Source organism: Falco cherrug, chromosome 1 (genome assembly GCF_023634085.1).
Source record: "Falco cherrug isolate bFalChe1 chromosome 1, bFalChe1.pri, whole genome shotgun sequence".
Classification (NCBI taxonomy): domain Eukaryota; kingdom Metazoa; phylum Chordata; class Aves; order Falconiformes; family Falconidae; genus Falco; species Falco cherrug.
In genome coordinates, this window is record NC_073697.1 from 40791115 (window position 1) to 40807390 (window position 16276).

General features: G+C 38.0%; 1 protein-coding gene across 3 annotated transcripts in view; it reads left to right on the plus strand.

The window, feature by feature from the left end:
* The window catches only part of DNAAF9 (dynein axonemal assembly factor 9), a 79926-nt gene extending 63894 nt beyond the window's left edge, over nt 1-16032 (plus strand). For all 3 annotated transcript variants that reach the window (XM_055706415.1, XM_027799958.2, XM_027799959.2), the window contains 8 exons: nt 3646-3781; nt 4125-4211; nt 5266-5372; nt 6069-6143; nt 6301-6503; nt 8273-8338; nt 8994-9087; nt 10618-16032. In XM_055706415.1, the coding sequence (XP_055562390.1) occupies nt 3646-3781; nt 4125-4211; nt 5266-5372; nt 6069-6143; nt 6301-6503; nt 8273-8338; nt 8994-9087; nt 10618-10730 (881 nt within the window). In that variant the 3' untranslated portion in view covers nt 10731-16032. The remainder of the gene's footprint in view (nt 1-3645; nt 3782-4124; nt 4212-5265; nt 5373-6068; nt 6144-6300; nt 6504-8272; nt 8339-8993; nt 9088-10617) is intronic.
* The last annotated feature ends 244 nt before the right edge of the window (nt 16033-16276 follow it).

Below are 16276 nucleotides of genomic sequence, written 5' to 3' on the forward strand. Positions count from 1 at the left end.
GCCTTTTTTGTTTTGTGACATTTTGAGAATAAAAAAAATTACTCAAAGCTATCTTGTTTTTGAAGTGCATTTGTACAGACCTGATTGGGTGAGAATTTGTCATTGTTTGAGGAGGAACTAGAAAATCCTTAAGACAATTATAGCTTATTTTCCTATGGTCCAAACACTGAGGGAAAAATACTGGAGGTTAGAAGAATGTTCTTTTGGCAGTGAATTATTTCTGCATGTTGCAAGTTTTTTGTCATCTAGTTTTCAGATATAAAATGTGACATGAGATAGCCTAGAGGTCTATTGGTGTAAAAAAAATTGTTTCACATGAATAGGGGAAGGTTTTGTGTCAAAAGTTGTAGAAGGAAAAGTAGGCTTTGAACTGAGATGTGGTGGACTCTTAAACTTTGCAGACAAATGCAGGATTGTATCGCACGTATAGGAGAGAATTTACTTCTGCATGATTGAGAATTCACTTCTGGTGCAACAATAGCAATATCTAATGAGACATTCACTTTGGGAGATACTTGTCCTAATTTTGTGTGTGCGTGTGTCATGCACCCTAGTATTGTTTGTGTTACTGTAGCATCAGTGGGCCAAGGTGCTATTGTACTGGGTGTTGTAGAAATCTGAAAAGAGAAACTTGCAGTGCGGGTAGAAGAAAAGACAACTAGGGGTATAGGCAAGTAGGAATTAATTAGACTTCTGGATACTTACCTTGTCCACATAACTGCAAATTTTGGGAGTGAGTAGGGTTAGCTTTTTGCTGCTGCTTTCCAGGTCTCTTCTATTGTGTGGCTTTCCCTGTAATGAAGAGTTATCAGCATGACATCATTTTTCATGAGTTACATGGGTTTGTGGTTTTTTTTTCTGTTTTTTTTTTTTTGAAAGCCCCAAGACTAACAGAAACAGATGAGGATCAGGAAGAACTGATAAAGCCTTGAGCAGAGTCACAAACATTAGCAGTTTTGCTTTGTTTCTTCCTTGCATACTTGTTTAAGCTTTGTGAAAAAATCTTGCCACCATCTGTATGCTGTAATTTCCTTTTGTCTCACTCCTTCCAAATATGCTGCTTTTTTTCCCTTTTTTTTTTTTTTTTTTTTTTTTCCCTCCATTCTTGCTCAGAAGCTGTAAGATGCCACCTTTACTAGTCTAAGGACACATTGGCGTCTCTTCTGTTGTATATGAAGTTGTTTTACAGACTGACATTGCCATTGTTAGATAAGTCCATTGTACGTATGGGAGCAAAGAGGACACATTTTTGTGAAGCATATGTATTTTTAATATCTCTCTCCTGTTTTTTTTTACTGCTTCTATTGAACATGCTATTGCCTATGCTGCAAAGATTTTTTTTCTTTAATGAGCGTATAAATAAGGAATTAAAACTGGGTGCTCTTCAAAATGCAGTAGAAACAGAGGTGGCAGTGAGAATTTAAATAGAAAAGGTCAAAATTACTTGTTACTAAAGCTATGTAGGCATCTTCCAGTTCTCCGAAAGCTATTTTTCTTCTGAATTACACTAACTGCTGGTCAATTCAATATCATGGACTGTTGCCTGCTAACACAGGGCCAATTTTTGTGCAGTACTGGCACCTAAAGACTTATGCATAGGTGTGTGTGGAGCCAAAGCTTGCAGGTTCCCCAGGCTCTGAGCAGTCTTCTGTTACTTCAAAGGCTGTGTGGGAGTTTACAAGCAGGAATGACAGCTAGCGCCCGAAAGCTATTCTTCTTAAACAAGCGCAAAAGCAGAGATGGATGGAGAAAAGAGTATGGGTGATGAGCATGAGACAAGATGCATAAGTTTCTGATTTGTTGGATATTTTATTTGTTGAATCTTTTTCTTAACTTTAAGCTTTGCCAGCTTTGTCCTTGACAATTACCTATGCTCTCCAAGGCATAGTGCTTCTAACTGTAATATATGCTTTGTAGCATTTATGTTATACAGCCTTTTTATTGTTCTGTGCCAACTTCACAGGAAGTATAACTATGTTTTTAATCAAACTTGAATTTTAAATCAGTATCAAGTTTGAGGATATTAAGAAAAAAACACCCAACACCGTGCGTAGCACACCCACAGCGTGGTGGTTGTTGATTAGCTTATTCGTGCTTTTCATCTTAATTGCATGATCTACATAATAACTTCAAGCATGCGTGTGACTTAAATGTCTAAGTGTGCTTGCTGTTCCCCCTCCCCTGCCCGAGCAACTGTGTATTGGGGGAAACTTAGATGTTTCTGAAATTGGAGTGGAAATGTCTGTGGGAGATTAAAAAAAGAGAAATACTAATGATGGATATTTGCTTGGGCTGCTATTAAAATTCTAGCTTGAAAGGGTCAGTGATGCAAGTAACGGTGACTGGGAGCATATGGTATAATGTAAGTACCCCAGAAATATTTGATATAGGAATTCCTGTGTAAAGAAGCCTCTGCAAGGATTAGTGTACTTTAATGATTTCTGTAAAGATCAGGAATAACTGTAGGCAGCAGCTCATGGTGTGAGCTTCATTACATATTCTGCGTTAAATAGTGGTGAGTTGGGGAGAGGGGAAATGCATCCCAGTTCAGTTGTTCCTGGATATTTGAAAACGTAATACAGAACAATAAACTCTACTGGTAGTTTCAGGGAAGTATATGAAATGAGCTGCACACCTTGAGTAAAGAAATAGCATTCCTTACACATTCTGGGCAATACTGACATCCTAGGAAATCCCGAAGGGTTTGCCCTTCACTCTCGTTCAGGAACTGGGCTGGAAATCATTCTGATGTAACGCTGCTGTGGTGTAATTGGAAAGCAGAGATCCTATGACACTGAAATTAGTCAGATAAGCATGATATGTCATCTCATGTTTTTTCCTTAATGAGATCCCTTCCAGTGCCCAGCCCTTGATGGCTGTGATCATCGGTGTGTTATTTATGATGGCCTTCAGAGGCATCTGCAGTAGCAGCAGTTGGTTCTCATTTAACATGAAACTTGTCTTATACCTGGCAAGACAGCAGGTATGATGTGAAGACCGTGTTGCCATCTTTGAATTTTAGAAAGATTTTGCTTAAGAAGAGTAACCATTTATTCAGTGAAATTGGTGGCACTAGGTGCAAGGTGAAGGGGTACTGTTAAGCCTGAAAAAGGAATTGCTTTTCTGGTGACACAGCTGAGTCTCTTTGGGAATTGGGTTCAGGACAAATAGTTACCCCATTGTTTTTCTCTTACATTTTTTGATGCCTTATGGGTTCACACCTGCTGTTTGAATAACATTTTGGGGTCTTTCTTTAAAAACAGACCAACCCCCCCCCCCCCCCAACCCCAAACCATTCTCTTGTTTGTGGAAGTGGCAACTGTCAGTCTGCAATACTGATATTTTTTTTTAGCTGTTTAGCCTGTCTTTCTACACATTGAATTTTCCAAGAGGGTTTAAGCATTAGTGTTTTTTATTAAACTATTCCTTCTCAAATTGTTTCTTGTATGAATTTATTCTTTTAATTAATTAATTGAATCTGAATTGCTTCTATTAAATGAAAGGTCCCTTGCTTTTTTGATTTTTTTTCTCTTTTAAAGTGAGATGGAAGGAGAATAAAAGAATGGCTATTCTGTCACTTAATCCTTCATTAGTCACTGTTGCATACCTGACTTCTGTAAACTATCCTCTGATTTCCTTACACAGGACTAGTGAGTAACGTGGTTTTCACAAGTCATGCTACAGAGCAGAAGCATCCACTCCTTGTGCAGCTGCAGAGCCTTATCCGAGCAGCAAATCCTGCAGTTTCCTTCATCTTGGCAGAAAATGGAGTTGTAACTAGGTAACGTTAGTCACTGTACAGTATTTGTCTCTTTTGGCAGATAGGACACATGCACTTAGAAACTTATATGCTCTTGTTTTACTCTGGTAACTTATACAAAGGAGATGCAGACTTTTCTTTGTTGGCTGTCATGCAAAAGGCATCTTCCCTTTACATTTATGGTCCTATAGGTATAGGGATTAGGAAATGTATGTTTTTATTTACAGAGTATGACTGACTTTACTGTCATACTAAGGGGAAAATACTCTTCATTTTACTGTAGCATACTGTAGTGTATAGCCACAGATAGTGGCTGTTTTATTGAACTTATAAAAGTAAAGTCTTCATCTTTATCTCTTTATAGGAATGAGGATATCGAATTAATTCTCTCAGAAAGCAGTTTTTCAGATCCTCAGATGATGAGAGCTCGATATTTAATGTATCCTGGCTGGCAAGTATCTAGATTGAGAAATATTAAAACTGTTTTTCTAATTAACTTGAAGATTAAAAAGTCTCACTAACTTAATTATTTTTTTTCTTTTTAAGACTGCTCATTTGGAACAGGCAATAGCTTTGTAAATCTTTTTTAAAAGAGAGCTGATGAGTATTCTTAGTAGATACATGATTGCTGTCCTTTTATGGCGAAACGGATCTTTTCTGGACACCATTTAAATCAATGGCAAGATTACTGTTGCTTTTCAGAAGAATAGAAAGGAACCCTCTGGGAATAAGCTGGGAAGGATTGGGATGGGTGAGGTCAATAATGACTAGAGTAATTTCATTCTGACAGCTATTCAGCCTTACTGGAATGAACTTGCTATGTCAGTCTAGCTATTAGCAGAACAATTATTCATAAAAAACAGCAATCTTATTGACAGTCTTGGCAGAGGCTAAGGGCACAGTAATACATGTTACCAAGCTTTCCATTTAATACTGAGTGATGTTTTTCATGGTTCAGGGTTCTTTACACATCTTGTTGCAGTTATCTGTGCTGCACCTTTTTGGCAGAAAATATAAACCTGTCAGCCATTATAACTCTGGGCTGCTGTTTTCTGGTTACATTTATAGTGCTGGAAGCACGATTTATTTACTTTACCTTGCCAGTCCTGTATATACATATATATTCTTATTCCTTCCTCTAAACTGGATGCAATTAAGGCTCCTGAAGTAAACTGGCATGAAGGTTGGGGTGCCAAGAAGGAACATAAAGTATTTAAAACTTTTGGACAGCTGTTAATCTATTTGATGATAGTATGCAAGAATATATGAATGTAAGGGGAAAAAAATAGCAGCAGGAAGAGCATCAAAAGGAGTCCTGCAAACTTTGAACAACATAATACATTTTCATGGATGTCTTAGAGAAGAAAGCTTAGTATTTTTCTTCCTATGTGCAAGGCTTATCTGTGGTGAAATAATAGATGTTCCTTTAAAGAAGTTTGTTAGATGAAAAGCACAAGTGTGTGTGTGTGTTGTGTATGTTGAAGGTGTGTGTTTTTGTCTTTAAGGTATGAAGGCAAATATGGAGCTGGGTCTGTCTTCCCTCCAATGGTTCAGATATGTGTATGGTTTAATCGTCCTCTAGAAAAAACACGTTTTGTGACCAAATGTAAAGGTACAAATTAACTTTGACTGACTTGATTTAAGTTCAAGTTTGAAATACTTAGTAATGGAGGGGAAAGCAGGCACTGATGTAGCATAGGGATTTACTGCTGAAGTGAACTTCTAATTGAAAATTCAGCTTTCCTTCCTTAATGTACAGTAAATTATCTTCTTTAGTGTCTGCTCTGGAAAACTGACCCATGATTTTGTTCAGATGAAAATCTAATTTAATTTTTGGTTTCTAGAGGCTGAGACCCTTATCTTCATATGTTTGCTTTTTATTTTATGTTTGATTTTATTTAGTAATGTTGAAATACAGTTTATAAGTGACCATCAGCTTCTACTTTTTATGCCAAATCATTCTTTGTAGTTACTAGAAAATAGGCTTAACTCTGTGTTAGGCTACTAGGGTTAGGTATATAGTCGTGCCTTTCCCTCTTTCCTTGGCAAAAGAGTGTTAAGGAGCATCTTTTTACTTCCACACACACTGTAAGAGTTCATTATGCCAAGCATGTTACTTCCCACCTACCCCATAGCAAATAAATGAGAACCTACAGAAATGTTACGTAGTGGGGCTCTGGGGGATGCTGCAGCTTTTTCCCCTGAAGCACTAGGATGTCGTTTATAGACCTGAGGTATAGGTCTGACCAGAAGCTACGCCAGGAAGAAAAATAAGTGAGATAATCTATTTGTCTTCTGTTTCAAACAGCGATTAAGTCATTGCTCAAGCCAAGTCCTTTTTCTGGAAACATTTATCACATCATGGGCAAAGTTAAGTTTTCAGGTAATGGCAAATTACTACTTATGCATTGTCTGGTGATTGCACTGCATGTATATATATTTAAAATGTTTTTAATGTATTCTCTCTACACCAATGTGTTGATGTTAAATTAGATTAGCAATTATCAGGACACTTCTTTCTTCATCTTCTCCTTGTTTAGATTCTGATAAAGTGATTGAAGTCTGTCACAACACATCATCTAATTCACTAAGCCTTGTGCCTGTTCAGGAGGGGCCAACTCCTCCTGATTCAAGAAGCGATAACAGAGATTGCAGCAGTCAACAGGAGTGCTTCCTTGTTTTTATTGGCTGCTCTCTTAAGGAAGAGGATATAAAAGACTGGCTCAGAGAAACTGCAAAACAGGTTCGTGGGCATGTTTACTTTTGTTCAGTGTGATCTGTTTGGCATTAACAACAAAAGGTGGAATCTGTGTGCATCCATTAAACTCCCCACCGCCCCATCTCCTTTCCATCTCCTTTCTTTTTTACCAAGTTATTAGCATTCCAGGGTGTAAATGTATTTCAGAAAGAGGGCTAACAGTTTGCAAATGTGTATTGTAATTTGTGTATTGTTTTAATATCTGCTACAGTTCATGCATGGATTGATCTGCTCTTGAATGCTCAAGCAAATGGATTATGTCCAGAATAAACACAGGATGATTTAGCTGAGACATGATTGCCAAAAGCTAAAGTGTAGTGTGAAATAAATCTTCCTGAAGTACCTGAACACTGCAAAGCTGGAAACTTGTTTTGATTCACTAAATTAAACCTTCTTGGAAGTAATCCACTGAAATGGAGGGTTTAGTTTTTTCATTTTGTCTTGATTAATTTGTCAAGTCATTAATTAATAAAGAGTGCAGCCATGTAAGACTTCATGTATTTCTGCGTGGCTAACATACCTATGCAGTTGAAGTTGGAGGAGGGAACAGGGTGTATGCACATCCATAAGAAGCCTAGAAGGCACATTTTGCAGTTGTGGTGTCTCACTAAGATCACGCAGTGACTGGCACAGCCTGAAGAGGAGTGTGGAGCAGGACGGTTTACTGCTACATAACCAAGTAATACCAGCGGGTATTATTCTTGCCAGGCTGCACATCAAGGTCTTAAAAAGTGGGTCTTGAGTCTTGATTCAGAAAGACACTTGGACAGAAACTGTTCAGCCGTACAAATTGCATATTTTAGCACTCTGGTTGGAACCTGAGCTGAAAGTTTCAACTGTGCCCTTTCACGATTCCCACCTTGGAATGTTTGTTAGTTAAAAAAACTTCATGGTTACTTCTTTATGGCTTAGGATTTGCATAGTATTGTGTAGGACGGGAAGAAAGTTTCAAAGGATCTTCAGGTTCTCACCTCTGTTCTCCTAGTGGTTGTGTTACTTCAGGGAAGTATACATTTTCTGTGATGATATTTCACGCTCACGTGACTTCTGTGATGATATCTCACGATATGTGTACATATCACATAGGTAATACATGGAGACAAATGCTTTTGACATGTAAGAAAGCACTCTATGGATACTATTGTAATGTTATGAAAGCTTGGAACTTAAATGCTATCTCAAGTATGAAGTGCTTCCTCTTTGAGCAGTTCAAGACTACAAATAGTCTTTGTACAGTCCCACTGGTCATGACTAATTTAGAGTTTCAGATATTTCTGAGAATTACTGCACATTGCCTGAAAGCAACGAATTATAAAACTTTTCAGACTTAAAACTAGGTTGCTTTTCTGTTCCTGTGCCAGTTTTCTTAAATTTTTGCAGTAAAGCTGTATTTGAATTGTATTATTTCAAATACCTTTAGAATTTGTCATTTCTACAGTGCTTTATGTAAGATCACGTGATTTTTACTTCTGTTTTCAGAACATAGTTGTGAATGCCTCAATTGAATAATTCTGTCTAGAAATTAATTTTTAGAAGATACACTTCTAAAAGGAGTACTTCTGTGCTGGGCTTGAGCATGATAGCATGAGATCATAGATTTCATTATCATTGGCCACATTTTCAAGAAAAAACTTTTCTGTTTTGTGGTTTGTGTTGGGTTTTTTGGTTGGTTTGTTGTTTTTTTAATGTAACTAAACTGTAGTATTACACTGTCACTCAGTAGGTATATAACTGAGGTCTAATTCTTCATACAGAAACCTCAGAGGAAAGCCCTGAAAACCAGAGGAATGCTGACCCTTCAGGAAATAAAAAACATTCATGTAAGTAGAAGCAATTAACAGCAAGCCCTTCTTCTGGCTGGTTTTCTTAAATATGCTTTTTTGTATGATAGAGCATCTCCAATACCTGCCATAGCAAGTGCTCTGAGCACCAAATCATCATGGCAGTTACTGCCTTATGATACACTTGAAACACAACTGAGGCTGTCCAGAAGGGATTTGAGATTTAAAGCTTGGTGTTATCTCAGGGCTTCAAGTTAGCCCTGAGAAGTAAGGGGAGGAGGTGTAAGGTGTTGGAGAAGCATACGGTTTTGGTTACTGTAATGGTCTTTCGCTGTCTTTTCTCCCTGTTCTGTGCTGTGCAGGTTATCACTTACAAATTGGGATCCTAAATGCCTAATCCTGCCCTCATTAACTACCTTTAGGTTGTAAGTGCTGTCTCTGGAGTTGGGTTCCTAAGAGTATGGCGTGGCTATGATAGGTGTTGCTGTACCTAACACCCCTAGTCCATATGGATGTCATTTGTCATACTCTCTTTCTGAGTGCTTCTTTATAGCCAGGAGCCATACCTTCCTCCCTGGCTGTTAAACTCAGCAGGAGGAATTTCGCTTTTATCTGTTTTAAGTTTTTTGGGACTGTCTCTAAGCAGTTCTGCATTTTAGAAGTGTAACATACAGTATCTTCTTTCCTAATGTAGGTGAAACGCCACTTGGATCCACTCCCAGCTGGTTATTTTTACAATGGGACTCAATTTGTGAATTTTTTTGGCGACAAAATGGATTACCATCCATGTATCCTTTAAAGCGGCGGGGTGTGTGTGTGAAGGTTTCAGGTAGGCAACAGGCTATGCAAATCTGACATGTAGACTGTGGAAGCAGGCAATATGGTGAAGAGCCAGTTTGATTTGTGGTTATATGAAGTGAAAAGTTTTGTTCCTTAAATCTGTGCGTCACTACTTGCCACTTAAAGCTTACTGTTAAAACACTTTTTCAGAAGTATCATCTTAAGAAGCAGAACAGAACCAACAAAACAATCCCAAAACTGTACATGAGCTCACGCAGAACATCATTTATGGACCACAGCTCGTCAACAAATATTTTTCAAACCAAATAGTGCTGTAAGATTGCTTATCATGACCTGGTCATGACTGATAAAACTTCCAAATGAATATAATTTTGTGTGGGTACATGTGCACACACATGTTCAAGTAAAAACATTCAACGTTGCTTTAGGTTTTACTACACTGTCCTTTTTTTCTGCCATGTATGTTGCAGTGAAGCTGATGATAAATGATTGCTCTCATTTTGTAAGTTGAGGTGAGAAGAACCTTACTGGATGCCGTGCAGTAGTATGGACAGGGTACTCAGAATTAGGTGTGGAGGTGCATTTTTTTGTAACCACTTTTTAAACTCAAAGTAAAACCTTATTTTACAACTACTACAGCTTAGCAAGCAGTGTGATCTGCTTATCAAATTGTAGCATATGCAGATTTGTAAATGTGCTGTCCTTGCTGGTTGTCTTTGTCAATTTACAAACTACAGCTGAAGTAGGGTCCTCTGGAATTCTCTCCAGAAATTATCTTTATTTTTTAATTTAAACCTGATAATATTTTTTGGTTTCAGCAAGAAATGCCAGAGTAATACTAATGTTCCGGTGTATTCCTGTTCTCATTTTCATAACTTTCTATTGCTTTTGTCTTTGGTTTATTACCAATTTCAAATTTGGTTTTGTATTCGCAGTTTACTTTTCACTTTAACAAACTTTAGAAAAATCCAAGTGGGTTCTGTGAATCTCTTTTGGAATAAGAACAAGTGATTATTTTCTTTGTCCTATGGGACAACTACAGAGTTTTAAACCAGCAGACTTATGTCTGCAGGGTAAGCTCCTACTTGAGTTATACTGGCAGAAGATAGCTTACTGGTATATTTGGATTTCAGTATTCACTGGATCTTGTCTCCACCACCGTCTTGGTGTTTGGCATTAAAAAATACAGGCACTGGTTAACCACTTCTGAATGATTTGATTTTTGGGCACAGTGTTTTAGACTTCTACTTAACCAAAATAGCTGTAAACATTACAAACCTGCTCTAGTTTTGCTGTTAAATTCTTCCTCTTGGCTGGGAAATGTCCACTGCACAACTCCTTTGTTTCCCAGTAACACAGGGGAGTTGTGGTTGGGTCAGACTGCGGCACTCCTGGAAGCTAATATTTTAAATTCTGCTTTCGGTATGTGTCCCTGAACTGGCACGCCCTTCAGACCTGTATGTTGTTTTCTAATGAATGCTGTTTGCACACGTTTTTCCTTAGTGTTTTGAAATCAGTAATGGACCAGTTCATGAATGATTACTTGGAAGAAGCCAACAGGGAAATTGAGAAATACAACAGAGAACTAGAAGAACAAGAGTATCATGATCTCTTCGAGCAGAAGACATAAGCACGTGTGTTCTGTGCATTTCTGAACCACCTACTATCAGTAACCAAAAATGCTCTTGTCCTTGCTGGTTAACTAGAAAATTAAGTGAAATGTCAGTTTTCTGCACTCCTTTTAAAACTAAGAGATCATTCCTGTAAGGTTGGCATTTTAATATGGTAACTGCTTAGCTGTTTGTACTGTCAGGTTTGCTTCCACTTCACCTTAATTCCAGACTGTAAAAAAGCATCACCTGGAATCTCTGGCTAGTAGTGGAAACTTATTTAAAATAAGAAAAGAAGCAAAACTGTGTTTCCTAATAGGTCAGAATGTAATCGTCGAATTGGTCCGTCGTGCAGATAATCAAACCGCTTTAATCTCTGGGTGTCCCTTGAAACTTGTTGCACAAAGGCATTGATGAGCAGTGGTATACTTCAGTATGTGGGATTGGGGGATGTTCCTAAAGCGAGAAATGGGGGATCATTTAAAAAACTCGGATGAGTACCTAATCCCACAGCTGTTAAGGTGTTCCCAAAGCGAGAAATGGGGGAATGCCTCAAAAACTCGGAAGGTTACCTAATCCCACAGCTGTTACGGTGTTCCCAAAGCGAGAAATGGGGGATCGCCTCAAAAACTCGGAAGGTTACCTAATCCCACAGCTGTTACGGTGTTCCCAAAGCGAGAAATGGGGGATCGCCTCAAAAACTCGGAAGGTTACCTAATCCCACAGCTGTTACGGTGTTCCCAAAGCGAGAAATGGGGGATCGCCTCAAAAACTCGGAAGGTTACCTAATCCCACAGCTGTTACGGTGTTCCCAAAGCGAGAAATGGGGGATCGCCTCAAAAACTCGGAAGGTTACCTAATCCCACAGCTGTTACGGTGTTCCCAAAGCGAGAAATGGGGGATCGCCTCAAAAACTCGGAAGGTTACCTAATCCCACAGCTGTTACGGTGTTCCCAAAGCGAGAAATGGGGGATCGCCTCAAAAACTCGGAAGGTTACCTAATCCCACAGCTGTTACGGTGTTCCCAAAGCGAGAAATGGGGGATCGCCTCAAAAACTCGGAAGGTTACCTAATCCCACAGCTGTTACGGTGTTCCCAAAGCGAGAAATGGGGGATCGCCTCAAAAACTCGGAAGGTTACCTAATCCCACAGCTGTTACGGTGTTCCCAAAGCGAGAAATGGGGGATCGCCTCAAAAACTCGGAAGGTTACCTAATCCCACAGCTGTTACGGTGTTCCCAAAGCGAGAAATGGGGGATCGCCTCAAAAACTCGGAAGGTTACCTAATCCCACAGCTGTTACGGTGTTCCCAAAGCGAGAAATGGGGGATCGCCTCAAAAACTCGGAAGGTTACCTAATCCCACAGCTGTTACGGTGTTCCCAAAGCGAGAAATGGGGGATCGCCTCAAAAACTCGGAAGGTTACCTAATCCCACAGCTGTTACGGTGTTCCCAAAGCGAGAAATGGGGGATCGCCTCAAAAACTCGGAAGGTTACCTAATCCCACAGCTGTTACGGTGTTCCCAAAGCGAGAAATGGGGGATCGCCTCAAAAACTCGGAAGGTTACCTAATCCCACAGCTGTTACGGTGTTCCCAAAGCGAGAAATGGGGGAACGCCTCAAAAACTCGGAAGGTTACCTAATCCCACAGCTGTTACGGTGTTCCCAAAGCGAGAAATGGGGGAACATGTAGGCATCTGCATTTTTTTGAGGGGACAGTATGTCTCATAGCCTCTGCACAGTTTGAATCTGCAGCTGAAATTTTGACTTTTCTAACAAAAATATCTTTATACATTTCAGGGTAAAATGAGATAAGCGGCGCTATCTTGCTTTCTTTCCAGTGTTACTGATGCTCTAGAAAATACTGACATGAATGGCGGTAATCTGCAATTTACTGTTGCTTAGAAGATTATCACTGAAGCATTCTTATTTCAGTACTAAAAACTAAGCAAAGCAAGAAAAGAGAGATTCTTTAGCTAAAGAAATCCTTCTCCTGAAAATTACTTATTTCCAAAGGTAAAAAATATCAAAAAATATGCTTGAAATAAAATTGTTTGTAAAGCTTTCAGAAGAATTTGCGTGCTGTAACATTTAACTCCTGGTGTATCAGTTTAGTGAAGTACTTGCAACAAAACTTTTACAGTTACTAAGTGATATCATGATAGGAATTCTGGCAACTTGTCCTTTAACTTAATTTAGTGCAGTTTTAAGAGAGACTTCATAGATCAGTGACTGCAGGATTATAAGGTATCCTAGCAGCTTCTTAAGGGTAATTATTGAAGCTTATTTGAATAAGCAGATTATTGTATCATGCTATGTGCTCAGAATTTAGTCCAGAAGAACTAAACAGTCCAGAAGGAATTTTTTATTTTCATATTCCATTGCCTTAGGAACATCTCAGTCTTTTAATATAACTGCAACTTCTCATTTTGAGTCGGATGTATGTAGTACAGTAAGAAACGGAATGAATAACTTCTTAAAATATACTTAAAATACTTATGTCCACACACTCTTTCTGTGGCAGGAAAATGAGATTTAACTCCTGCCATCAAACTGAAGGCTAGATACAGTTTTATGCCTTACTTAAGGAATATATTTTTTATCTTTGGAATGTTGAAATGGCTGAAATTTCAATAAGCCTGTCAAAAACCTGAAAGTTCTTTTAGGTAGACTTCAGTACACGTTGCTACTAGCTGGCTCGGTGCCTGTGCTGTGGTGGTTTTACAGTGCAAAGGCGGAATTCCAGGTGCTGCAGATTGGGATATAGATGTTGATAAGGTTTCGTTTCTAGCTTTCTTACTAGATTTGAAAAGCTGTCTGAATTGAAGATTATTTTTTTTTTTTGCACATCACGAGACTTTATAAACTACATGTATCCGGTTAAAGTACAGTAAAAGCCAGCGATTAGTTTGTGTTTTTAGGCTTTCTGGGGTAACCCGTATTACAGGTATAGAGCATCATGATAAGGCTCGTGAGTTTATCTATGCATGGCTATACTTTAGTCTTAATATACTGTAGTGCCTGGTAGAGTAAATGTAGCTAGCGGTGGATGTGGGGGGCTAGCGGGTGTTTACAAACTAAGTACAGTTGGTTGCATGAAACTATTTATCAGATCAGGATTATTAGAGTACAAAATTCTGGTCTCAACACTGCAATAAAAAGGGGCATTAGCAAATTCTTCACAAATTCTAGTTCTTTGCCAATAAACTTAGTGTAAACCCAGTGTGCTCCTTTTCAGTACAAGTTATATTACCTGCAAAGCCATATTTTTAGAATAGTGGTATGACTATGTTATGTCGGAAGAAGTACCAGTGGTTGGGACAGCAGGCATGTTGTCAATGCTTTGTCTCAGTTCTGAAGTCAACAACAGAGTAGATATAAGTGCAATTGATTGAACAGTAGTTGAAGATACTGTAGCTTTTTTTGCTCTGCTGAACTCTTTTTAAGAACTCCAATTTGTGCAGCTCTCAAAAATAAATGTTGGTGGGGCTAATTCATTTGGGGTTGGCGTAGTGAGTTGTAATTACAAGTGAGATCCGCTGTGAACAAAAAGGAAATAAGTATTTGGAATCGGCGTGCTACTGTGCAAATTGAGCTGTTCCTTAAAAACTGAAGCAGAAGAGCTCAGAACAAAGGCCTAGTATACTTATATACTGTACTGCATGTTATATGGTAATAGCTGTGTATTATGAAGACCTTTCACCATACTGGTACTATTTCAATTAATATATTTTGTTATTGAAATGAATTGATTACCTCAATTTTTTTAGGTTTTTTTATTAGTTTTTAACTGTGACTTTAAAACAGAAAAAATACCGAAATAGTGAAACTGTGACAATGGTATCCTTTAAACATAGTAGTGCCTTGCAGATGACACCATTTATTCACAAAGCATAAAATAAATGGATGTCATGGGTTGTGTTGCACCCTCTTTTTTAAGGAAAAACGGTTTTGGTGAAAGGACTTAAAATTAACCTAGTGAAGAATATTAGCACAAATGGTTAAACTGTTTAAAAGAAAACTCTTTGAGGACTAAAATGTGTAAATGCCTGATGCTGCTGATAGTTTAATAGCAGTTGCTGATTATTTTAGAGTTACTTCTAACAATCAGCAGCGCTTTTTTTTAGATGAGCGTAACTTTTGTACTCCAGTCAGAGATGTTTATACTGTATCAAACCCTGTCTGTAGGGGTAATCTGGTTTCCTCATTCTTTTGAATTTGAGATGAGGATTGAGATACTTCTAAGGATCTAGTTTTGAATTTTTTTTTTTTAGCTACTGTAAAACTAAAAAAAAAAAAAAAGGAAAGAAAAAAAGCACCATTTCTAAACCACAAATGTTTGGATACAGAAAAAAAGTGCCATTACACTGTTCCTTTATCTCTCACTGCATTTTGAAAATTGGTAACAGTAACTTTGTGTTCAGGCATTTGTGATACTGAAGAAGTGCTGAGAGTCCTCAAGGGGTTTACATGCTTTGCTGACCTTCATGTTAGCAGCTTGTGGTGGTGTTTTTTTGTTTTCCTCACCGAGAATGAGTGTGGTCAGAAGTTACTGAAGTTATAGGGAGAAAAACGTCATAAACATAGGAGAGGAACATTTGCAACTTAAACTGCGCTGCAATCTTGGAGTATTTTATATTAAGCTGTGCAATTTGGTCTTAGTCCAGTTTTATACTTTGCAATTAACAGAACTGATTGTGGGGAGGATTTAAGTTGCATGTAAAAGTTCCCTAATAAGTTGCGGGGTGTGGGATGTGGGGGGGTATTATTATTTTTTAATTGAAACTTTTCTGAATTTGCACAGATTTAAGCTCTGGAATACTTTGGTATTCTTAAAAGGGAAAAATTGTAACTAGTATAGTGAATTGTAAACTGTGAGTTGTTTAAACCGCATTGTTGATCTAATTTTAGATTGTTTTAAAATGTACCTCAGAAAGCTAGTGAGAAATTGCTTCACTTGTACACAACAGCCAGATACTAATGTAACACTTCTCACTTTACAATGTGCCAAAATTCACTTTTATACTAGTTCTCAATGCTTTAATATTTGCAATTTTAAGTTAAAAACTTGTTACAAACACTACTGTAACTTCAGTTAAACTGAATTGTGTGATTGAAGCTTTTTGCCTATTGTATTTATTACACAACTTGATTCAGTAAATATAAAATTACCTTTCCATTTATTTTTGTATTGTTTACATGTTTATACCTGTCATTTGTGTGACTCTTACACCTGTAACTCAGATGTGATGGACAGAACCAATAAACAGTATCCATCTGCTGTCTTTGACTTCTTTAATAAACTCACTATTTCTTAAACTTGACTTGTTTAAGCTTTGAGCAGTTTTCTTTAAAAAATTGTGGGTTTTCTAAACTGACTGAAAGGTGACTGGTTTGTACTTAAACTAAAATGTAAAGATTTAAGGATTTAAGTTGGGGTTTTTTTAAAGCTGCTGTTTTGCATATAAACTTTCTTGCTTCGGCTTCTAGTTGGGTGAAGTTTAAGACTGGTTGTAGAATGAAGGATATTAATTTGCTTCATGCCTGCTCTCTCTCTTGTTCAGCAAC